The sequence below is a fragment of the Hirundo rustica genome, chromosome 4 (genome assembly GCF_015227805.2).
Source record: "Hirundo rustica isolate bHirRus1 chromosome 4, bHirRus1.pri.v3, whole genome shotgun sequence".
Taxonomy (NCBI): Eukaryota; Metazoa; Chordata; class Aves; order Passeriformes; family Hirundinidae; genus Hirundo; species Hirundo rustica.
Genome location: NC_053453.1, coordinates 62,384,748 through 62,409,824, shown reverse-complemented (window position 1 = coordinate 62,409,824; position 25,077 = coordinate 62,384,748). Strand labels below are relative to the sequence as shown.

The 25,077-nt window shown below is 46.4% G+C and overlaps 1 protein-coding gene across 5 annotated transcripts in view; it reads left to right on the top strand.

The window, feature by feature from the left end:
* The window catches only part of ARHGEF5 (Rho guanine nucleotide exchange factor 5), a 33,475-nt gene that overhangs the window by 6,800 nt on the left and 1,598 nt on the right, over nucleotides 1-25,077 (top strand). For 3 of the 5 annotated variants that reach the window (XM_040061401.2, XM_040061399.2, XM_040061398.2), the window contains exons 2-14: nucleotides 12,059-15,605; nucleotides 16,958-17,039; nucleotides 17,411-17,475; nucleotides 17,756-18,015; nucleotides 18,898-19,058; nucleotides 19,902-20,054; nucleotides 20,661-20,790; nucleotides 21,723-21,797; nucleotides 22,616-22,705; nucleotides 23,019-23,173; nucleotides 23,848-24,009; nucleotides 24,397-24,467; nucleotides 24,788-24,892. In XM_040061401.2, coding sequence (XP_039917335.1) covers nucleotides 12,071-15,605; nucleotides 16,958-17,039; nucleotides 17,411-17,475; nucleotides 17,756-18,015; nucleotides 18,898-19,058; nucleotides 19,902-20,054; nucleotides 20,661-20,790; nucleotides 21,723-21,797; nucleotides 22,616-22,705; nucleotides 23,019-23,173; nucleotides 23,848-24,009; nucleotides 24,397-24,467; nucleotides 24,788-24,892 — 5,044 coding nt within the window. In that variant the 5' untranslated portion in view covers nucleotides 12,059-12,070. Of the gene's footprint in view, nucleotides 1-2,905; nucleotides 2,970-3,089; nucleotides 3,200-12,058; nucleotides 15,606-16,957; nucleotides 17,040-17,410; nucleotides 17,476-17,755; nucleotides 18,016-18,897; nucleotides 19,059-19,901; nucleotides 20,055-20,660; nucleotides 20,791-21,722; nucleotides 21,798-22,615; nucleotides 22,706-23,018; nucleotides 23,174-23,847; nucleotides 24,010-24,396; nucleotides 24,468-24,787; nucleotides 24,893-25,077 lie in introns of all 5 variants that reach the window. The other 2 variants (XM_040061402.2, XM_040061400.2) reach the window with 2 other exon arrangements.

Sequence of the window (25,077 nt, the reverse complement as noted above, 5' to 3'; positions counted from 1 at the left end):
CAGAACAAGAAGAGGCGAGATATGCTGCATTGTGTATGCAGTGAAAACTGGCATGATCAGAAATGTCACGTTCAGCGAGACAATATGGAAGCAAATCTGCCCTGAAGTGTATTATAATTGTGTTTTAGTAGAATGTTGCCTTTGAAAGCTTAGTTTAAAAGGTGGCATTGTAAAAGGTTTTGTTGTGACTGCTGAAAAGAGTGGACAAAGTGCACTGAAAGGCGAAAAAAGGTATTAAGTGATGTGGTAGACAAATACAGAAGTATCAAGCAAAGCATTGATGGTGCAAAGACGCCAGCTTGTTTTTAAACTATGGTTGGTAGAGAAATACAGTTTGGTGTTTAGTGGGAGCAAGAAAAAACTGTTGCTGTATGTCCCAAGTTCTTAAAATTGATGGCATTGGAGAAAGGGTCTCCCCTGAGTGTGGGCACAGTGAGAAATGGACAACTGTGCATATCTGACGTGTGGGAGTGGGGCTTTCACTCACTGGGCAGTGAGATTCCTTCAGTACAAGTGTGATACCAGAATGAGCCAAAACAACTATATGTACACTACATTGTGTGAAAATTCTGTATTATTTGTAGTAAACAACTTTACAGCACAAAAGGGAAATATCTTAGTAATATGTTTTGTTATCTGGAAGAACTTGGAGACAAAAAGACACAGAAGGAAAGAACAGAGTGAGCAGCTGATATATTTTTTGTTGGGGAAGGGATTGCTTAAATAAGACTTTGCTTATGGTTGCAATCAGATATGGGGTTTATAACAGGCCTTTGCATATTCAGTACACTGAGCAGCCACTCCCTGCATAATCCTCAGAGTATGGCTGTGAGGTAGGAGGGGTTACTATTACCCCAGCTGCACAGATGACCCTCAGACAGACAGAAACTTCTGCAAGCAGCTAGAATTAAGAACTGGAAATTCTGCTGGATGAGACCATTCTTGGTTGCCCCAAAAATATGCCAAAACCAGTTACAATCTAAGTCTTCTGCAGAGGCTCCTTTTAGTGAATGACTGCAGTGGGGCACCGAAGGGAGGAGAGCTCCCAGTACCCTAATGTGTGTTCCCCTTCCAGCCTGGATTATGTTACTGGTGATAACAGCTATCCTTTGTGGGCCCCACTGGCTTGAAATTTCTAGTGACTGCACCCATGTTTCACTGCTCATAAGCTGTAGCTGTGAGGAGAGGCAAGACTTAAAACAGCAGGGTGCATCTTCACCACCTTCTGTTAGGGCAAGTGAAGGAATAGCCAAAGGTTTGGAAGGCTGGGGCATTCCCCCCGTTTGCATCAAATGCAGCAATGCTGCTTGTCCTGCTGTGGGAATGTCTGTAATTGCACCTTCACTGGCACAAATGGAAGAGGTGAGGTGCTGGCTTCAGTAACAGGCAGCAGAGATCTGTGCAGAAAGCTGGGTTCTTCAGGTGCATCTCTCTGGCAGAGGGTAGACCAACTTTTCCATATAGGAAGGTGTTTGGAAAGAGGACCCCAAGAAGGAGAGCTCTGGCTCTTCCCTCTTTCTTGGGCATGGTCCATTGACACTCCCAACCCTTCCCCCTTCAGGCTCTCTATTGCTCTCAGCTTTCCCAAACTACGGTGGTCACACCACATCATAACCATTTGCTGTTACATCCAGTGATTTTTTTTTTTTTTTTTAAGCACAGCAAAGGGTTTTGCCCCATTCCAAATCCAATGAACTCCTTGAGGTGACTGGAGGAGCTCTGCTGCATCTCGTTGACCTTGGCAGAGCTGGGACGTTTACGTGTTTATTTATGCCCCGCTGATCAAAGCCTGTGGCGGGTAATGGGAACGCGAAGGAGCCGAGTCTCCGATTTCATTTGCCTGGTGCCTATGGCTTCCCAGGGGAAGTCTCTCAGGGATGGGAAGGCATGCACCAGTCCAATTAGAATATGCCATGCACGCCTGCGTAGGCCAGGGGACGCGAGGACTTTGCATTCCTCAGCCAGAGCTGTCGTTTTGTGACCGTGTCATAAAAGAAGTGAAGGAAATTTTATTGGCTCGGTTTTCCACTGTTACTCACAGGCCACTGTTAAGTTGCCTCATCCTCTAATTTCTCACTGCCACACTGAAGTCAGGAGCATGGGGTGTATTTGAGGCACGCAGACCTCCTCAGCATTGCCATCTGATAAGGTGGGACCTGGGAGGGGAAAGAGAGAGGTGGTGTTACATGCCACAGGGCTGAGGAAAAGGAAGCCGTAGGCCAGTCAAGAAGAGTCAGAGTTGATGTCTTCAAAGATTCCCAAAGGGTAATCTTGATTGCTCAGCTAATATCTGAAGAGTCATGAAGCCATCAAGGAGTGCTGTTTTAGAAAATCTGGAAGGGTGGTGGTGTGGAGCAGACTCTGCCCCCTCATTTATATGCAAAAAAATGAAAGTGGAGGGAGGAAGTATTAAAATATCTCTAGTTGTTCTTTATGCGTTGGAACTTGCTTTATTATTAAAATGGGGAAAATATTTTAATTAATGTGTCAAAGAAATGATAGTGATATTTCTGAGCTGGTATGAAATTAATACTTTAAATTAATCCACACTTGGAGGTGTACTGAACATGAAAGTATGTGGATGTAATTTTTGCCCATTGAGAAGGGGAAATAGTACTGAAATAGAGAATATCAGTATTCATCTGTGTTTTGCTAATTTTTTAAAGATTGTACCTGTAGGGCTCTACCTTTTTTTTTTTTTTTAATTTTTATAATATGCTGTGTTAATGATAGTATTACGAACTAATGCTAAATCTTATCTACACCATCTGTGGGCTATAACTACCACTATAAACCTTGAAATGAGGTAGTACCAATTGGTAAAGCTGGTTATAAAATGCGTTTTCTAAAACTGATGTGTATCAGTTGCAGCATTTAAATCCCTGATTTGTACAACTTTTCACAGCTTGATCTGAAAGACAAGATCACAAGAATGTCTTCTCATTCCCTGCCCTTTGGAGTGTTTGCAGGTAGTTTGAGAAGGTTTCCAGAGCTATTCCTAGGATCTCCTAGGTGTTGTTACTTATTTTCAGAGTTGGTCACAGCAGCTGTCTCCTAATTCACCTCTCTTCCATGCAACATCCCCTCAGAGCCTTTCCTACTGGGAGAAGGCTGTCCATGGGTTCACCGGAACGGCAGAGTCAGTGGCAATAACGAGACAAGGAAACATTAAACCATAAAAACAACGGCTCGTTTGGAGGTGGGTATAAATCCAGTTAGAATATCCTGCTTCCCCTGGTGCCTGCTTCTCACCTGGGAGGGCACCAGACGTGTTCATAGCAGAGGGCTGGGATTGAGGGTGTACAGCCTCCGTGCTCTGCTGCTGCTGGCGTGTGTGGGCTGCCGAGGGAGCACCTGGCTCCGTGTGTGCAGTGCTTGGCAGTCACACTGGAGCGTCAGGGACTGGCCTGTGGATCCTGGGCGTGGTTTCTCCAGAACGTAGGGCTAAGTCCAGGTTTCTTCTTTCCTGCTCCTGTTTTGCTGCCCAGCCTCGTGTTCTTGTCCTCTCGTGCAGCTGCTCTGGGGTCCCAGTACACAGGGGACCAGGACCTGCTGGGGCCAGTCCAGAGTAGGCCACCAAGATGCTTTGAGAGATGGAGGACTTCTGCTGTGAGGACATGCTGAGGGAATTGGAATTGTTCAGCCTGGAAAAGAGAGGGCTTTGGGGTGACCTCATTGTTGCCTTGCAGAGCCGAAAGGGAGCTCACAGGAAAGATGGAGAGAGGCTCTTTGCAACAGCCTGGAGACAGGACAAGGGGCAATGGCTTCAAATTGGCAGTAGGTTTAGATGGGATATTAGGAAGAAATTGTTCCTGTGAGGGTGGTGAGGCGCTGGCACAGGTTGCCCAGGGAAGCTGTGGCTGCCCCATCCCTGGAAGTGTTCCAAACCAGGTTGGATGGGGCTCTGAGCAACCTGGGATAGTGGAAGGTTGCTTCCATCAGTTGAAGGTTGCTTCCACAGTGGAAGGAAGTACAACATTAACACTGCCTTTTATAAAGTGTCCCTGGCTATGGCAGGGGTTGGGAATGAGATGGGCTTTAAAGACCCTTCCATCCCAAACCATTCTCTGATTCCAGATACAACTACTGCAGGAAGCTGTCAGATTTACCTTTACTTACTTATCTTTTCTCCTGTGTCACACCTTTATTGCTGCTCACATGACTCTCCTCCTAGGTTGTTGGGTTTTTTTTTTTTGGTTTTTTTTTTTTTTGGCTTGACAACTCCCTGGCATGGCTCATACATGGTCATGTGTACATTGGCACAAGGGAGATGTTAGCAGCAACCTGGATGCATAGTAAATTGATCTGTTCTGGATTTCAGTTGTTCTGGACTTTTAGGGTTCCATGTCAGATCTTAATTGAGATTTATTAAGATCCAATTCCAGTTGATGTTGGATAGTTTGTACTGTCAGCAGCAGAAGGAATTGAAGAAACTCAGTTTGGTTTTTTTTCCTTTAAGAATGGAAGATAAACACATGAACTTTGCAGGATATCTGCAAATACCTAAATTGGACCTGAAAAATTTGGTTATTTATCTTTGTTAACCCAGTTATATCACAGTGTATTTCATTGCTGTTTTTTTTTTTCTTTTTTTAGTTTCTGGTAGCTCATGTAACTCACTTCATCAGGCCTAAATATTCTGCACTGTGATGTGTCCCAGCCTTTGAAAAACAGGGATCAGGCATGGAGGGAAAGGGGAATTGCCCTTCCTCTCCTTAGTTACAAATTAAGGTTTAGGATTAAGAAACTAAGATAAACCCAGACAGCAAGATCTAATTTTTGAGTCATACTTAGTTTTTCTGGCCTTTTCCACGCCCATTAAAGGCCATACATCCATTTTTTCTTAATTGCAAGCCAAAACTCTCACGGAACCACATGATTCTAGGAAGTGGGACTGTATGAGAAACAGAAAATGTTGTGATGTGCACAATAAACCTGTGCCAGTTGGCCATAGAAGCCTTAGACCGTGAGTAACAACAAGTTTTCCGTGTGTTCGCATTAGTACCTTCCTATTCAGCACCCACACAATTCCTGTGGCTTTGGGTGTGTGAAGCTATTTTTCCACAAGGGAGAGGGAAGGGGTCCCTGCTGGTGCTTTCCCACATTTACATTTCTTATAGCATTTTATTTCTATCTAATACTTTTTGCTTCCAATAACAAACTTGTCTCATGTTAGCTTCTTCGATCGAAGGACACCAATTAAATTTCCAAGAAAAAGAAATGGTTTGTTCCCTGAGCTGGGTTAAGGGAGGGTTGTACCAAAACCTGCTTTTTCCACATACATCCCTTTTGGATGGATTTTTTTTCTTCTTTCTTTAGCTGCAGTTTTCAGTACAAAGCTCCATCACTGTTACAGTATTGCCAAGTATTTGTATTGATTGTGATACAAATCTCATAACTTTTTAAAATAAATCTCATTGCTGGACATCTCATAAGGTGATTAAAACTGATATGGGGAGCTAAGGCTGAAGACATGCATTCTGAGGGCACAACATGAGGATAGATGTGTGATTTTGTTGTTGTGGTTGCTATCTATCTCATGGGATTCTGAATCCAACAATTTTTTATTCTTCTCTCCAATTGATGGTACAATATTGAAGCCAGAGCACGACAGAGTTTTCTGCTGTTGTTATGGCTGTTGACACTGTGCTGTCACTACACTGGAATGTTATACAAGTGCAGTGTTATGGGTATTTTAGCATTTCTTTTCATTGCATAGGATGTGCTTTACCTATTGATACAAAAGCAGGATTTTTCCAGAATATTTATGCCTGGGTATATATCGGTGTTTAGCTTGTCAGTCGTCCAACACTGCTAAAATGTTCCAGGTTTATCTTCTGTGGGGCTCTGACAGCTCATCAGAAATCTGACAGTTTTCCAGGTGAAAAAGGTTATATTACATGTTTGCATCACACAGGATAACTTTGGAGGCCCTCTCTGCAGGGCAGGACAGTTTGTCCCAGCGCACTTTGCTAAATATTGTTCATCCTTATCTGCCTGTAGCTTAACTGTGCTCAGGATGGGTACAGGTAACGTGACAACAGCTGTGCCCACAAATGGTTCCACTGCACAGGCTGGGCAAGGCCAAGCTTTCAAGTGTGTTTCCCAGTCCTTTGATGTCTTAAGGGCATTTGCATCTGTCAGAATGGTTTGGTGGTGCAAACATGAGCGTTCTTTAATCTGAGACTCAAAAACAGCAGTGTGGGATTCTGGCTCACACATCCCTAGTGTAGTGAGAGACTGAGATTTGTGCTGCTAACGGGAGAATCTGTCCCATGAAGGTCCTGAAACATCCTGCTCAAAGAGGAACTGGGAACTCCTCGAGTTCATGGCAGACATGCCATCTAGGAATGTGTACAGCATGCTGCTAGCAGCCACCTCTGCATAAAACATCATGGGGAAAGGAATTTGGGAAGTTTTTGCCTCCTTTTGTGCTCCAGATGTTTCTGTCAGTTGTGTCTCCCTCCCCAGAGTTTGTAGAGAGACCTACACTGAGCAATTTGCAGTGACTCAATCCATTACTTCCATTATGGGAATTCTGCTGTTCACCAAGTAGCGTCAATTATCTTTCTACTGAGCTCTAGCAGTGACACTCAGACACTATTCTTATTTATTCTCACATTAGAAGACTGCAGAATATCAACGCTTACCTATTACTTTTATGAATATAAACTTAACCTCTGCTTAGAGTGAACTGGGTTTTTTGCTTTACAGGTGACCCATTTCATCTTAAGAATGAATCACTTTTATTGCATCTCTGGGAAGTGCAACGTACAATCCAAGCCACATTCTTCACTCGCTGTTTGCCAAATGTTCTGTGCCAATTTCCAAGATGAAATTGTGTTCGACCCAAAATTATGTTTCTCTGACACTTGTTATTTTGTTAGCACTAAGTATTATATTCTACTTAAATAGAAACCAGTGTAAGAAAAGTATGGAGAAGTATCTTTTTTTTTTTTTTTTCCCTTCGTTAGTGAGTCATAAGATAATTAATAGGCTCAGTGTATCTTGATTGCGCCTACAATGAGTGAAAGCTGAGACTGGGTATGTTAAAACTTGGGGATACTCTCTGCACTGGTGTGACTGGGAGGTCTCACCTGTGTTTCTCAAGCTTCAGTAGCAGCTCAGATGTATTTTCCAGGAGGTCAGGTGCTACTGGCAGCTTTGCTTTGTTTTCCCCTGCCTAAGACACCTGAGGCAGCTCCTGGTTCCCACAACATCATCAGCACTGTGTAGCACAGCAGGAGACCCTACATTATTTTGCCTTTTTAGAGCATCTTTCTTTCTCTGTAAGTCCTTTCCATCAACAAGCTCCTTCTGCTCTCCATGCCTTCAAAGCTGACTCCACATTACATTATTTCCCTCCTTCCTTCTTATCTCTAGCACCTTGTGGTTATCTCTTCCTGAACTCAAGAGTTTTGACCCCCCCTCCTTCACCTCTCTGGATGGGTTGTACAGCGATAGAGCAGCCTGGGGTGGTGTGTGAAGATTGGTGACTGTTTCTTTGCAGGAGAATATGTGCGGGGGAATCTCTCACATGGAGGGACATGCAGGGGAAGAAGCCAGCCCAAACAAGGCAGGACTAGCTGAGGAAATATAAAAATTGGGGCTTGTGGCAGGGCAGGGTTTGTGTTCAGTTTCCTGGGTGTCTCACCAAACTGAAGTCCAGTGTGTGGCTTCCTGGGAGAGATGGTGCTGTCCTGCACACTGAGCTCTGGATTTTGTAAGGAGAAAGGCTGGCTTTGAGCTGATTGAAATCATAGAATGTTAAGGGGTTGGACGTGACCCTAAAGATCACCGAGTCCCAAACCCATCTGCTGTGGGTAGGGACACCTTCACTCTACCTGCTTGCTCGGAGCCCCATCCAACCTGGCTTTGGACACTGCCAGGGATGGGGCAGCCACAATCTGTCTAGGCAACCTGTGCCAGGGCCTCACCACCCTCACATCCTTCCTAATATCTAACCTAAACTTCCCCTCTTTCAGCTCCTTGTAAAGCGTACCTGAACTGTGTGACCGAGATGATTAAACCAAGCTGAGATAGCAGGAAAAGGCTCAGGGCAGCCTTGTTCTTTGGGTGGGTGTTAGAGCCATACATGAAACTCCTGCGTGAGCTGCAGCTCTTAAAGCCAGCTTTGGCATTTCTACACCAGGCTGTGGCTGCTCCAGCAAGGATAAACCCAAACTAGGGACTATTTGGGAAACCCTTTGTTTCAATAAGAAAAAGGGCATCCTCACCCGTGCCGCCCAAACGCTGTCGTGAACAGCTTTCTCCTCTCACTGCCAGAAGCTCCCGGCTGGAGCAGCTCCATCCCCGTGTCGCAGGGCAGGACTTTCTCTGCTGGGAGCGTGTTTGCAGCAGCCTGGGCATGTGGGCTGCCCCATGGCCCGCGGCGGGGGAGCAGGATGGGGAGCGGGGTGGCAGGCAGAAAGCTCTGTCTCTCCCCACTTTTGGAGGAGGAGGAGGATCTCAGGGCTCCTCCACTTGTATATAGCCTTGCTTCCTGGCTAGCTGAAGGGCTTGTCTGTGCTTGATAGCACTTGTTACTGCTCCTTTCTTGTTTGTTGGAGGAGGCGGGGAGGGAAGGTGAGGTACTTTCTATTTAAAACCAGAAGTGTTTGTCATCTCTGTCCAGGTGAATTAACCCACAGTGGAAGGAAGCATGACATTCACATTGCCATTTGTAATCTGGGAAAGCTGTGGATGGATTGTGCCCTCATTGGGATATTGATATTCTTTCACTGCTGTCATTTTCTGCTCACCAGGCCACCTCCTTCACCCTTCTCCTCTCAGATTTTGTGCCTGTGACTGCAGCAGGACCAAGCGTCGCCCCTTTGTTTTCACGCTGGCATGTGGCCAGCTGCTCCCTCTCACTGTTCCAGCTTGGAGGAGTTCTGTGCACCCAGGACCACCTTAAAGCTGGGTGCATGGGAGCTGAAGTCTGGTGTTTCCAGGCCCTCTTGGGAGAAGAGTCTGAGTGGCTTTATCTCAACAGGGAATATCAGTTTACCTTGTTCCACAGATAGAGCATATGTGTGAGGCCAGCTCATCATCTGATCCAGTGAGAGATGTGAAAGATCAGTAAGCCCCAGAAGGGGAAATTGAATTTTCTTTGAGAGTTTGCATGCCCTGCCTAGTGGAAGATGCTAGATAGATCCTGTGTGCTGCTCTGTCATGTTATTGGCCCTGCTAAAAATGCTAATTGAAAGTTCGCTTTGGGTATATGAAGTCCTGGGCATCTCCTGGGCCCTCCTGATGGAGCAGACCTGCATTGGGAGTTAAACATGGCAGTGCTCCACAGGCAGTCTCTTCTGTGCTCTTGTACATAGCTGCTCTGCATGTGAAGACTGCGGGTGCTGTCAGTCTTGTTTTATTATTTCCTCTTCCATCTCCATGAAATCCTTATTGCAGATGTGTTTTCTACTGTGGTGCACCCAGCCTTCGACTGGGAGGTTAACAGTTTCCCTGGCAAGATGAATAAGTCCTCCCCTCCTGTCTCTGAAGAAAGTTTGCCTGCTCCTTCTCCTGCTTCACGTCCCAAAGCTCCTCTCTTGCTCTCCCTGAGGTGTGCAAAACACCTGGCAGTAATATGATGAGACAAATCTCACTTGGCAGCTTCCAGTGTTGATGTGCTGTGCACCTCCCTCTACCCTGCCTCCCAGTATCATCATGGAACTGCTCCAGATGCAGCTTTAAACTCGTCCTTTTGCCTGTCCAAATCCCTTGCAACAGAGTCATGGAAGTGGAAACTGGGAGTTTGAGCTTAATAAGAGGAAATTCAGTGCTGTGTACATCTGTGAAACAGCACAGTGAGCAAGAGTTCTTCCCCTGACAAAGTGTGGGCTTGAGTTTGAGCACCTTACTATTCAGATCTTTATGAGCCACCCTACCTTTAATAACAGTAAACCTTCCTTAGCCAGCAGTGTCTCCCTAAACAGTCTCTGTGCTCCTGGGGAGCCCATTTCTGAAAACTGTCTGTATTAGGTGTGAGAAGCAGTACTTTTCTGGGCCTGAAGCTGAGGAGATGCAGGTGGAGTAGCCAGGAGAGCCAAAAGCAGTGTAGCACAAGAGTGATCTGATGTGGAACCTTTGAAAAGACAGTTTAGCAGCATCCAGGTAGTTTAGCAGCAGCTGACAGCAGCAAGACCTGGTGGAAACCCCATGGGAACTCCCTGAATGGACATATCCCTTTGAAACTGGTTGTTAAAATTATAGTTATTACATCTACTCACTGCTTGGGAGGGAAAATCCAAATTGCTGAAAACCCCTGGTTTTGGCCTGGTTTAGTAAGAAAGACTGTCTCTTCACTGTAAACAAAAATTAAAGATTACATGAGAAAAAATACACAGGAAGTAGTTAATGGATGAATTAACTCAATTAGCTAACTTAATTATTTTCTTCATTTTTTTTTTAGAATTGGGGTTGTTTGGCCTGGAGAAGGGAAGATTCCAGGGAGGCCTCATTTCAGCCTTCCAGTACTTAAAAGGGGTGTACAGAAATGGGAGAGCTACTTCTTACATGGGCAGGTAGTCATGGGACAAGGGGGATATATTTTAAACCAAAAGAGGAGAGATTTAGATTTGATATTGGGAAGAAATCCTTTAATATGAGGGTGGCAAGGCACTGGCCCAGAGAAGGTGTGACTTCCCCATCCCTGGAAGTGTTCAAGGCCACGTTTTGCTCAGGGGCTCGGAGCATCATGGGATAGTGGAAGGTGCCCCTGCCCATGGCAGGGGGTTGGAGCTGGATGATCTTTAATGCCCCTTCCAACCAAACCATTCTATAATTCTGTGATGACAATACCCGTGATGAAGGTGCATAAAATGCTTCAGTTCTATCTCCAGAGCATGTGCTCCTTTTCTTCAGAGCAGGTGTTTTGTTTCACTTGACGTAAGGGAAAATAGAAGCTAAACCAGCTTTTAGGCCAGGCGTGCCCTGGCCATGCAGCTAACTGGGACAATTAATTCAGATGTAATTATGCCCTTATTGCTTTTACTTAATGTGTGGGATCAGAGGTTGGTACTTGTGACTGTAGAGCCACTCTAGCACAAGGAAACCACTATAGAAGAAAACAGACGGAGCCATAGTGGTTTGTCTCTTTCTCAGTTTTTTTCCAGGTAGGAATTGTGGGTCATGGTAGAAGCCAAAGGGATAAAAGTGGTGAATCAGATTCTTCTGTCCTTTTCACAGACATATCCCAAATGTGCATTCCCTAGTGCTTCGTCATGTCTGAACTTCAAATGCAATAGTAGATGGGAAATTCCACTATATCCTTCGGGAAACTGTCCAACAATCCAGAGATGGCTTTTTTTTTTTTTTTTTCTTTCCCTCTCCCTAAAAGAGTAGAATAAATGATGATATAGCTTCTCTTTATAGTCTGTAGATTAGTCCACACACACCAGAGCTACTCCTCTCAACCCATGTGGTTTACAGCCTTCAAATATCTCATGTCTTGTGTCATGTCCTAGTTACCTGTTAATCAAATTCTTATGTTCCCATGTCTTGTTAATTAATTTCTGCAGTCATTTGCAATGAGGTCCAGACGTACACAGAGATCTGTAAAGAGAGCCATCAGCTCCAAAGAACAGGCAAAAATCAGACAGAACTTTTAAACTCGGCTAGAAGAGGCCAGGAGTATTTGTCCACCGTGCCCCATGAAAATCAGTGGAGATTTTTGAACATTTTCTTGTTCTCTGGATGCCTTCTGGTATCCCCTTTTGGGTCTGAGATAACCAGCCATGGCCATCACTTTTCCTAAGTCGCACTGTGGCCATTGCAGAGAGCGCAGCACCGCTGCTCTTTAACAAAGTCACTTTCTGCATTTGCATGTGAAACTAAAACGACACCAGTGGGGTTATTTTGGTGTTACTCTCATACTGCAAGGTTACATGTGGTGTTTGCCTATTCTGAGTCTTTGTGTTTGTTCCCAGCGCTTATCACCCACTAGGTATGTGGTGTTGGTTTTGTTTCTGTTTTTATCAGCTTCAGTAGAAGCAGTGAATTAGATCCATCGTGTCATTGTGAAGTAGTGACAGAAAAATGCTTTTTTCTTCGGCAGGATGTGTCACTGATGGAGTCTGAAGAAACCAGCGAGGGAGGTACCACTCCCCCAGGAGCCAGCTGCATCACTGGGGAAGCTTGGGATTCTTCTGCCGTGGAAGGAGAGCATCATGCCACTCACACAGCAGCTGAAATGAGCACCGGCCCATCTAACTCTGCAAAAGAAGCAGAGCTCAGCACGCCCAAGGACTGCCTTGCTGCTCCAGGGAAAGCAGCAGAGATGCTGGGCAGACCCTCTAACTCTATGCAAAAAGTGCCAGCAGGACTGGAACAAGGCCGAGGGGATACAGAGCCTCAAAAGGGACTCTCGGAACTGGAAGGAGAAATGCGTTTAGAGGAGGGTGGACTGGATTATTCTCTGAAATGTAGGCAATTGGAACTGATTGACCTGGAAAGTAACCAGGACCCTTCCTCTCACAGCAGAGCCCAGGATGAGCCAGCCCCTGGTAGTCCCATCCTGCAGGCTGTGAACTTCAGCACTGAGTTTCCTCAGTGCCAAGCAGAACTGGCTTTTCATGGCTCAGACCCTCAGGCCCAGCAAATGAAATCCCCTTTGGCTGTTGCCACTTCCTCTCAGAGAGAGATACCTAAGTGCTTTTTGGTGTGTAAAACTGTTTCAGAAGGGCATTATAAGGCTGAACCCTTTCTGGATAACATCTCCAAGGATTCTTTGCAGGAGCTCGATGCTGGTGCAGAGCAGGAGCAAAGCGCCAAAAAGTTGGCACCAGCACCTGGTGAGCAGCCTACCTCAGAGGGAGCAGCAGAAGACACAGCTACACCTTACACTTCTGAAGATGTTCAGAAAAGCTTAAAAGCACCCCAGGGTTTGGAAGAGAATACAGAATCTTCCTCTTCCCATCAGTTGTCTTCCACCTTAACATGTGACAGCCAATTGAGTTCACTACAAGCAGAAGGAAACACCTCAGCTGATGAAACAGGGAATACCAGCATGGTCAAAGACCAGGGAATGGTTCCTAAAGAGAACTCATCTTCTTCCAAATGCCTTCATCTAGAAGACGATCACAGAAAAACTGAGGGCGGACCTCCTCCTTCAGCAGAGAGTGCTTTCCAAGAAAAGAGTGCTTCTAAAAGGCCAGAGGAAGTGAATGCTTCACAGCATAAGGAGCCAGCTTGGGAGGGGGCAGCATCTGAACTTCAGCAAGAAGAGGAGGAGGAAGAGTGCAAAGAGCAGGATCTGCCGGAAGAAGGCAAACCTTTGGAGCTCAAAGATCAGAAAAACAAGGAACCAAACGAGCAGGAACAACTGCAGAAGGAAGAACTCAGGCTGGGGGAAGAGCTCCAACTAGAGGCTCTATCATCAGCTTTTGGGTCAGAGATACCTTCTGTTCCCAGGCATAATGTGGATGTGTGTGGTTTGGAGTATGCTTCCTTGTCCAGGCAAACAGGATCAGCATTTCCTCCTGGGGAACCTGTCTCTGTGGATCAGCATCCTGATGAGGATGTGCTGCTGAAAGCTCATGTCACAGAAGCAGGTTCTGGATGTCAGCCACCTGCTGTCAACCCTCTGTCCTCAAATAACCTGAACCCAGAGGGGGAAACTTCACACGTGTGCCATGTCTCTGACCAGGCAGAAGACCTGGAGGACTCTGGCAGCTTTTCCATAGGTGGTCAGGATATTGTAGAAGCTCACTGGGATGATAAGACACGACTGGGCAGGGAGATTGAGCACACTGGTGGTCATGGAAAAGCTGTCCAGAGGTTAGATAAAAGAGATGCATCACTCTGTGGAGGGGTGACAGCTCCTTTTAGTGCAGAGAGCCCAGAGGCTCTTGTTCCAGCACCCCCCTCCTCTGGTGCCAGTAACTTGGAGCCACCTGATCCCATAGTTCTTCATCCTATTACAGGAAAAGCTGAGCTTTGGGACTTCATTCCAGCTTCCCACTCAGAGCTCACCTCAGCAGCGTCAGTGTCTGTTCCAGAGCAGGAGGGTCCCAGAATAGCCCCTGTGACCCCTGAGCACTGTCCTGGCACCAGCCTGAACGAGCTGCCAGACTCTGCAGGGAAGCCACCCAGCCAAGCTGCTCCTGCACGAGGGTGGGACCCAACAGTAGCAGAAACTGCTGTTGGAAGGACAGATGCAGGGGAAACCAAGACTTCCCATGGAGTCGTTACATCTGAGGAAGGCTTTCATGAGGACCTCAGTGACCCATCTTCTTTCCCCATAACGTATCCAAGCTCCCTTCCTCTACACGGGAGCTTTCCTGGGGATAGGAGGTCTGTGGGTAGTATTGCAGGGCCTCTGGAAGCATCCCAAACACCAGAAAGGACTTCCACTCCCCTGAGCCACCCAGAGACAATTCAGCAAAACTCTCCCCAAAAAAGTGCCATTATCCAAGGAAAAGAAACAGAAGCAAATGTGGATCATGAATCACAAGTGCCTTTATTTGATGAGCCTGACTGCAGTTTATACCAAAAAGAGCCTGGATCCAGAATTTCCAATGTCCTGAGCACCCTAAGTTGGCCCTCTGAAGATGATACGGTCCTTGCTGTGAACCAGCAAGGACAACCTCTGTCCCCCTTGTCCCACTCGAGCCTACCTCTGGTGTCTGAGCCTGATGCCAAACAGCTTCCTCATCCTCCTTCCCATGTCCAAAGGCCCAGTCAAGCTCAGGCCCCTGCACTCCATGCAAATCACCTTGTTCCACCTCCAGCCCCTGAAGGTTACCGGCCGCTGGCTCCTGGACCGCACTCCATGTCCCCGCTCAGCTGTGGGATGGATGACGGTAAACTGGGAGCCATTCACCCCGCTCCAAGCCATCCTCTCCGGACTGCCACTTCTGTATCTGAGTCCAACTCCATGGCCTCTGCTTCTGATGGAGAAAGTCTAGCAGAGAGAGATGACCTTGTTCCAGTGAGTGGAGAGTGGGATCTCGGTGACTCAGGTCCCCACGATACGGAGACTTCTGATGACTCAGGGGTCAGTTTACTGACCAAAAGTTTTTCGGCTCTTGGAAACGAAATGTTGGTTGGCTGCTCTGACACCAGCCCTGAAACAGCGGATCCTCACATGGATATAGAGAGTGGAAAATCTTCACCTGACCACCATTCTTGGCCCTCGTTGGAAGGCTTGATAACATCCTCAGACTCCAAGAGCAGAGATTCTTCACAGCTCCTTCCAATGCTCGCATTCACCAATCCAATCCACTTCCTCCGGCTCAGCCCTCCGTCGCCGCCGACCACCAGAACAACCTGGCAGGACGAGGAGCTGCGATGGGAGCAGCCTGCAGGCAGCTTCGGTCTGGAGACAAAGAACATCCAGGCTCCACTGGCAGGGACAGAGAAAACAGAAGGTGAGAGGAGAGTCAGGCAAAGGCTGGAAGGAGGAGAACGGCAGCCAAAGGAGGAGACAGCCAAACATGCACCCTTGGAAAAATCATCAAGTTGGCCAGACAAAAAAAAGGTTGGGGTAGCTGTGCAGGAGCCAGCAGCCAATCAAGAAAACCCAATTAAAAGCCGAGTAAAAACCAAGGACTGGCACCGTCAGGGCCTGAAGAGGATGTCAGTACCACCAGACATCTTGCAGCGTGAGTTCTCTCTTCCATTTCCCTTCCTCCTTCCCCTCTCTAATTTAGCGCAGTTATCAACAAGTAGGATTAAATTAAATAGACAGTGTGATGGAGAGGCATGAGAGCTGAGAGTTTAGCATGGCTCTTGTGCCTTTCTGATGATATTCCTTGCTCCAGCTCTATAGCCCCCTCCTATCCTGCCCAAGCTTCCCTTTCCAGCTGTCCCCTCCTTCCTCTCTGCTGCCTTGTATATCCTGCTTGTTCCCTTGAGTAGGGATGCACTCTGGGGCTCAGTCCCCCCATTCCACACTAATATCTGCAACAATAAACTTATTTTGTGGATCCCCGAGGCAGTTAGGAAGAGCCATGCCCATAGCCTATATCTCTTATCAGTTGTTTATTTGCTGCCTCCCCTTATTTTGCAACTGGCACTTTTAGGTTCTCCCTTGACCTTCTAAAAAAGATGATTTTCCTGTGAACGCAGGATTTGAGAGTACAGATAAGAATGCAAATTTGTTAAACCCAAGGTCCCAGCTTGCACAGAAGTCAAATCACTGATGTCACAAGTGGAAAACATGCATTTTCTGTGATGCAGCTCATTCAGCAGTACTTGCTATCAGGATGTATGTCTGTTCTGTACTATATCTTACATGAACTTTAAATAATTACTTCTTTTTAGCTCTTACTTTAGTCTATTTTTGAAGCTCTGAAACATTCTGGTTTTTGGCAGAGAGGAAAAGGAGGGGTATGTGGATGGGTGTAAAAGGTTTGGCAGAACTTGAATCAAGATTTGTTCATATGTTTGACCTGTAATTTCTTGATTCCAAATTTTAAAATATTCAAGGCAACAGTACTGTCTTTCCCCTTACCCATAACTGCAGCTCAGTCTTTGGGCTTTCTTCCTTTTTCTGCTTCCAGTTATTTCAGATTTAGAATTTCTTCACACCTTATTTGATTAAATGCCTCACAAACCAAAAGTATTTCTCAGTTTTTACACTTGTGCTCCACTGATCTCCTGATGCCTGGCCCTAGTAGCTGAAAGTGTAAGGACAGCACCAAAGAGGGCACACAGAGTCTTTACTTGCATAACTGGAGAGGGAAGCTCTTAAAGTTACTGTTGTCGCCTAAAATGTCAGCCTTTGTGTGAAAAGTAAATGTGGCTATCAGATGTAAAGTGTAAATAATGTCAAGGATTATTAAAACTAGAATGTTTCTGACTCAGAAATAAATGTCACCAGGGCACCTGTACTCCAACTCCAGACTGTCACTTAGGTGGGGTATAGGTAAGTGGTATCTGTGTATCATTTGGATTGTAGATTAAATCTGAAAATGGGACTGATGTGTTTACTTCCCAATTGTCTTCTATGCAGAGGTTTCTTCTGTTCCTTCAGAGGAAGAAGCTCATAAGGCACACAGGGAGCCACCAATCAGCTCAGAAACAGTTATAATGCGGTGAGTCTCTCAAAGACCTTTAGAATTTGCCCCAATCCCTTTGCAGCAGAGACAGCTCCAGTGTTTCTGAGTTACCGAAGATGATGATAAGGAGTGGAAAACTTCAATGAAATGCCCTAGGCCTGTGTTTCAGTGTATGCTCTTTGAAGAGGACCCTACTGCAGCAGAGTAGGGTATTTCTGTGTCTTCAGGACAGCCTTTCCATTAAGCCAAACTTTGCCCTTTGTGTCAAGTAAAGCTTGGGGAGCTTGAGCTCGTTGGGAGAAGGGATGTCCCTGTTGTGACAGAGCAGTCTCTAAGGTTTGGATGAGCCATCTCTGGTGCTGTGCCCTTTGTTCACTCTGTGTTTTGAAATCCTTATTCCCTGGCAGAGAGAAGAAACCTGCAGACACAACAGAGAACTTCAAGCGCCGGCACTCCAAACTTATCAACTCCTGTAAGTACCTCCTGCCTGGGGTGCTGTGGCAGTCCCCTCTCCACCAGCATCTCTCACCCTTGCAGTGAGCACAAAGGAGAGGGACTCCTGCCACATGGTGGTTGTGAGGGTGTAGTGTTAGAGAGCAGGGAAAGCAGCTGGAATCCTGCAGTACACGTGGGCAGCTGGGGAGCTTTGCCTGAATTTGGCTGTCCCAATCCGGGGTAGAGTTTTCTCCAGACTGAAGCAGAGGGTGAGTTGCTACTACAGAAAAGATAAATGTATGTGTCTTTCTTCACAGCAAGATTGCTGTATCAGGAGTACAGTGATGTGGTTCTGAACAAGGCCATCCAAAGCCAGAAGAGAGTGGATTATCCAGAGGATATAGAGTCAAGTTTCCCAAGTTCCCCGAGGCTACGGAGGAAAGTGCTGTCTCCCCAGGACTCATATTTGCAACGTTTGTCAGTCTCATCTAATGCATCCCTCTGGCAGGACATCCCCATGATACGGGGCAGCAGAATACTGCTCAATATGTCCCGTGAGGAGCAGAGGCTGCAAGAGGTAAGGGACAGATGTGACACGGTAAATGGGTCGTCTGTAGTCAAGAGTCTCTGGAAGAGGGGTTAAAGCAGAGAGCAAAAACTGTGATGTGAGAATGCAGGTGATTGAGGCAGAGGTCACCTCTACCCCTGGAAGCAGCAGGGGAAGTGAGGTAGAGCAATGCTGAAGTGCTGAATTCTAGAGAAGAGCAGCACTGAAGGACGGGCTCTGCACTGTATCAATAACTCCAAGAAAACAAACACGGGGAAAAGTGGGAACAAGATAAGGAGTTTTGAGTATGTATGCTCAGTGCAAAAGGGTGTATAAAAGCAGAAGACTTGCAGCATACTCCCACACATAAGCTAGTGAGAGATGCTAATAAAACCATGGTAAATTGTATTTTCTGTGCTAGAATATGAGTTTAGCATATTGACCTGTGTGAGCTGCAGGGCTGAGAGGAGACAGGGAGAGTATGGATTCAGCACAATGGTACAGAGAAACTGGGTAAGGAAAAGGAGAGGATCTGAGAAGTGGACAGGAGGACCCAGAGAAAGAGGTGAAAACAACAGCATGGGAAACATGATGAGGGAGAAAAATGTGCATGGTACAGATGCTGGACTTCATGGGAGCTTGTAAAATGGAGAACCTTGTGAAAGTGGTGTTGAGGGGAAGTAAAAAGTAAAATGAGGGCAAGTAGCTATTTTTAAGTCACGCCACAAGTCTGTTTTTTAAAGGAAGTCAATAATACCATGCTTGCCCTTCATTTCTAAAGCCTCTCTTTTGGAATTACACGCTCCTTGCATCATGTGCTGGGAGGTTTCTTTGCCCCATCTCCTCTCCATGAGATTCCTCACAGACTTGCACAGCGTACCAATGCCGTGCTCCCTTGTTCTCTCTCACAAGGCCAAGTTTGAGCTGATAATATCTGAGGCTTCCTACCTGCGCAGTTTGAACGTGGCAGTGGATCACTTCCAGCGCTCAGCAGAGCTCCAGGCGATGCTCACCAACCAGGAGCGCCAGTGGCTCTTCTCCCGCCTCTCCGATGTGCGCGATGTCAGCGCCAGGTGAGACGTGGCCCTTTGCTTCCGGGTCTAACGGGCACGTGCTGCTTCCATCAGGGACATTTCTCACTCCTCTTCTGTGTGTTCACTGTGCAAGGCAGATACAGCACCTAGTGATGGCACACCAACGCTGCCTGGAAAGGAATATTGGCCTTTTTAGGTGACAGAGCAGTGTAAATTCTGGTGTGAAATCCCAGATATTATGGCTCAGTTGTGCACAGAGCTCATTGCAGGAGATCAAAATCTTGCAAATGGTAATGTAGCCTTGTGCCACTGCTTTCAACGACAATTAAACTTAACTAACTAGACCCCAACCCAAACCAGCTCCTGCCAAATACAAGACAAAAGGAGCAGCTGCATGAGCCCTGACAAAAAGTGGGGGGGAAAGGGAAAAAAATATAAGTAACAACCATCACTTGACAGAAACGAATGTGAATCAATAGAGCGTAATTCATGAAATGTAGACATGATCCCACATGCAAGGAATCCTGCATGTTGTAGGATTCTGTTTTGCTTTTCCTCCTGCGAGGCTTTAACAACATAAATCACTAAGTTGGTAAGGTTTGCCTTTTCCATTTCTACCAGCAGGATTATTCTGGTGAGGTCTTAGTTTCCAGCTGTTTCCTGACCATGCCTGTAGAAGTACAACCTCTAAAGAATAGAGGTCTTTTGCCTCTGCGTTTTCTTTGTTGATACAAAGCCCTAAATTGTCATTGTCCAGACATTACATTCTCTCTAGAATTAAAGAGCTGTCTTATGCTTATCTGTGGGCTGTCAGCATTCTAGAAGACTAAATGACACTGATATTTCCCTCTCCTTTTATGGCACCACATCCATGTGCTGCAGTTTCCTCTTTGACTTGGAGGAGAAATTTGAAGAGGACATGTTCACCTTCCATGTGTGTGACGTGGCTCTGAAACACGCCCCCGACTTCCGCCGGGTGTATCTGCCATATGTGACAAACCAGACATACCAGGAGCAAACCTTCCAGAGGTTACTGTAAGTTTTTCTCATTTGCTGCACCCTTCTCCCCCTTACTTCCATGAATATTGACACTTTCAAACAATGGGGAATGCTGCAGGAATGGGCTGTTGAGCAGTGCTCTCGCTACGCCCCCCGAAGAACCTTCCTCAGTTCAGTGGCATGACAGAGCTCCCGCAGGCCTCTCTCCCATAGCATCGGAGAAGAAAAGAATATGTAATAGCTGATCTTGTTGCAGGCTGTTCTCTGTCTGCCCTCTACTGAGGAAAGCAAAAATGACCGTCCTGGAGAATGGTTTTCAGTCTTGATCACTGAGAACCAGACTGCAATGAAAGGAGCACTGTCGATAAAAGGAGTTGAAATGTAGATGTTACTTCGGGCTTTTACTCCAGAAGGCTGTGGAAAGAGGAGAGAGATAATAATAGCTGTACTACCGTCCTGTAGCTGTTAGAAATCCATAGTTGCTCTTCAGCGGCAGAGCGGTGCAGTTTCTTTACAGCTCCTTGCCCCAGGGATAAAACCTGACAGTTGGGAGTACTCCAACATTCCCTGAAATCTGATACTAGCAAGGTTATTTATTTACTCTGATGCCTGGATGTCTTTTTTTCTTTGCCACTCCCACAGAAATGGAAATGCAGGGTTCCAGCAAGTCCTGGAGAGACTGGAAAGTGATCCAGTGTGCCAGCGCCTCTCACTTAAATCCTTCCTCATCCTCCCCTTCCAGCGCATCACTCGACTCAAACTCCTCCTACAGGTAACTGTGATGATTCTCTGCCTTCCCTCAAGGGAGGAGCAGCAGAGGGACTTGGGAGGGTTCATCCTGGAGGAAAGGAGGCTCAGGGGGGACCTTTTGGGCTCTGCACAACTCCCTGACAGGAGGGGACAGCTGGGTGGAGGTCGGGCTCTGCTCCTGGGAAACAAAGGACAGAAGGAGAGAAAATGGCCTCAAGCTGTGCCAGGGGAGGTTCAGGTTGGACATCAGGAAGAATTTCTTCCCAGAAGGAGTTGGCAGGCATTGGAAGGGGGCTGCCTGGGGACATGATGGAGTCCCCATCCCTGGAGGTGTTCAGAAAGTGATGGATATGGCACTGCGTGAGGCAGTGGTGTTTGTGAATCATTTAAGGCTTTGTTGTGACACTGCTTTAATTGTACTCCAATAAAGAATTTATGGAGCCTTCTCAGAACATGCTGATTTACATTCTGTTGAACCTTTTGGCTTCCTGCTAGGGAAACAAAGCAAGGGTTCCTTGGCTGCCCTCTGGAAGGCAGCCTGTGTCTACACTTTGCTGGCAATTTTGACTAATAAGAAACCATCCAGAGAGGGCCGAGCCAGTCCCTAAAGAATTAATTTTGAGCTCTTTCTATGAAATTCTTCTTTTTGACTCTTTGAGCCTCTTTTTAACAGAAGAAAAGGACAATTCTATTCTGTTCACACATCCATTTGTGTTCTAGCTAGTGGTTGCTTCCTATGCTATGTAACTTCTATGTGATAATTAATACAGTTTAGGTTTACAGGAATGCCCTGGTCAGTGTGACTTACCAGAGAAATTCTGCATCTCAGATTTTTTGCCTTCTTGTCTCCATATATCATTAGCTACTTCTGCTTTATTATTTATCCTACTCTTCAGTGGTGGTAATGTCCACCTTTCCCTGTTTGCATCATGAAAATCATCTTTTCTCACACAGAATATCCTGAAAAGAACTCGGCCCGGATCTGAGGAGGAAGTGCAAGCAACACAGGCCTATGATGCACTTGAAAAGGTAAAGGTGCCTACCCTTTCTGCAGCCTTACCTTTGTCTCTAATTAATCATTAACTCCCACCCCTCTCCCTGCAAGAAAATCTTGCTTTAAAAACCCCCACAGCATTATTCTATGGCATCCCTTCCTCTTACCCTGTTTATTATAGAGGCAAGGTTTAAAGTTTTCTAGGACAAATAGTTATTTACAATTTGTACAGCCTCATAAGGTGGATTGTTCTGTCTAGTGATGATTTGACCTTCCAAAGGATGAGCCACCAGGATGGTAAAGGGCCTGGAGGTGAAGCCACAAAGGGTCTGATGTCACTTGGTCTGTTCAGCTGGAGGAGACTGAGGCCAGAGCTCACAGCAGTTCTGCAGCTTCCTCACAAGGAGGAGGGGCAGACCCTGAGCTCTGCTCTGTGTGACCAGGGACAGGACCCAGGCACAGCTGGAGCTGTGCCAGGGGAGGGTTAGGGTGGATATCAGAAAATGTTCTTCCCCCAGAGGGTGCTGGGGCACTGAACAGGTTCCCAAGGAATGGTCAGAGCCCCAATGCTGCCAGAGCTCCAGCAGAGTTTGGACAACGCTCTCAGGCACAGGGTGGGATTGTTGGGGTGTCTGTGCAGAGCCAGGAGTTGGACTCGATGATCCTTGTGCATCCCTTCCAACTCAGAATATTCTCTGATTGTAATATATACTTTTTTTGCAGGAGGATGCCTAAGGAACTGTCACTTACACTGAGTCCTGAGGGGCTCCTGGGAGTAGTACTGATCCCATCAGGCAGTTCTGCTCCCACCTCACTGCAGCTCATCTGAAAACTCATCTGTTTTCCTCTGCAGCTCATCAAGGATTGCAATGAGAATGTCCAGCGCATGAAGAGCACTGAAGAGCTGATCTACCTCAGCCAGAAGATCGAATTTGAGTGTAAGGTGAGTTCATCCATTCCCTGGGCCTTGCTCTAGCCTAAAGTATTTTCTGTCTTTCCCCAAAAGCCACTATTTGTTCTCCTCTCCAATATATACAGAGCTGTTGAACCAGAACATCGTCCACAGGGCAGCTCTTCATGGGTGCTTCCTTTGCCCAATCATTCATGTCAGCCTTCACATGAAGGTGCCTGCCATGACTGCATCTCTCCAGCTGGAGAACTGAAAGCACAATGCCTAAAGAGAAAGGCAAAAACACAAATCCAAAACTCACAGGGACTCGTTTTCTTGTGCATAAATATTTATTTTTGTCTTGCAGATATTCCCACTCATCTCACAGTCGAGGCGACTTGTGAAGTGTGGTGAGTTGACAGCACTGGATTTCAACAACCTGAGTCCAAAATGGAAAGTCACCACCCGGCCCATCTACCTGCACCTTTTCAATGACTGTCTGCTCCTGTCTCGGCCCAAGGAGTGAGTGCTTCAACACAATTCTTGCTGCCCCTTCTAAAATACCTGTCTCTTTCGGGGTCTGTGCTTTGGTGACAGAGTCCTTTCCCTCTGCCTGCCAGCAAGTGGCAGCCTTTGTCAAGTCACTCTCCTGTCCCAACCTGATGTGAGTATCATGCAAGTATGTGGAAATTGATAGTCCCAACTCTTAATTACGTATCATAACATAAAAACATACCTTGTGGTCTCTAGCACAACACTTCTGCCTTTGTGTCTCTACAATGTGAAACACTTGAACAATAACTATTTATTCTAGTTTTACTTGGTAAATAATTTCTTCCTAAAGCACAGTATGGGGACTAGTGCATGTGCAAATCACTGGTTTGTCAAGAGAGTTGTTGGTTAGTTGTGTTGGGGTTTTGAGGGTGGTGGGTTTGTTTTTAGGCTGTAAGCTACCAAATAAAATTCTGACGGGACAGAGCTTACTATTTTTACCCTTTTCATTAAATCCCTTCTCTTTCTTCTCTGGCCTTCTGAGATTTCTAGCAAGAGCACTGCTTAGGATGTCTGAAGCAGATGAAGAGTCATCTCAAAAGTCTCAAAAGCTTTTTGCTTTCCTGCAGACTACACGGACTCACTTTGTAACCCTCATCACCTTAAAACTCACGCCTTGTTTTGTTCCTCCTCTTCACCTGCAGGGGCGGACGTTTTGTTGTGTTCGACCACGCTGCTTTCTCGTACGTGCGCGGGGAGAAGTGTGAGATGAAACTCCACGGGGCAAACAAGAATCTGTTCCGTCTCTTTCTGCTTCGGAATTACCAGGGAAAAAGAGTGGAGTTCTTGTTTCGGACAGAGACACAGTAAGAGTTCAAGTTTACCCTTGGTATATCCCGTTACCATGGTCAGACACCTCCTAGTAGCCTGATGGTTGTGCCTCAGCTACTCAAATGCTGAAATACCAAATGCACCTGCTGAGCAGAAGTCTTGACAAGCATCCTCTTGCTATAACTGTTTCTTTGTGAACCACCTTCCTCCTCTCTCATCGTAGCTGCTCATACAATACTACCACATTTTGTCATGTCATTGTGTCACCATCAGCCTCTAAAAATGAGAATTTTTGCCTTTTCCCACCTCTTTCTCTGCTTCCCTTTGTGTGAGCAGACACCCCCCCCACCACACCCCATTTCAGTCACCAGACTGCTGTCCCTCACACTGAATGCTGACACCTATCCTGTCCTGTTTTCCAGCAGTGAGAAGCTGAGGTGGATCTCTGCTTTGGCTCCTCCGCGGGGAGAACCGGATCTCCTGGAATGCCCTGGTGAGACTGCTCTGCTGCTGCAGCAATGGGGGCGGGCTGGCTCGCAGGAGTCACAGGCACTGTGAGGTGGGACACCCCAGAAGGATTCCAAGGCAGAATACTCGGGGTTTTGTAGATGAAGAACGTAGTCATGGGCTTTTCCTCAGTGCCAGATATTTTACCTATTTTAAGTCCTCGTTTTAGCTGAAGACCTGTGGTGTCCCTTCCAGTTCTTTGCTTTTTATTTGGGCTGCTCCTTATTCTCCACCTCCTCTGGTGCTGATGCACACAAGTTTACTGTTGCTTTCCAGTGTATCAATGTGATCTTTCCTCCCCTTCAGATGCACCACAGGTTCAGTGCATAAAGACCTACAAGGCTCGGGAAAACGATGAGCTGGCTTTGGAGAAGGCAGATATCATCATGGTTATGCAGTACAGCAACGATGGTGAGCAGAATGAACAATGCCTGTCTTAAACTGTAGCATTGAGAGGACAAAAGGATTGTTCATCTTCTTTAGGACGCTTTATTTGGAAGCTGAAAGGGGATCTTTTCCATTGCTCTTAGGGTCTTTTTGGAGGGGGCTTTTTTTTGGGAAACAATGAAAAAAACACATGACTGTTGCCTCATGTT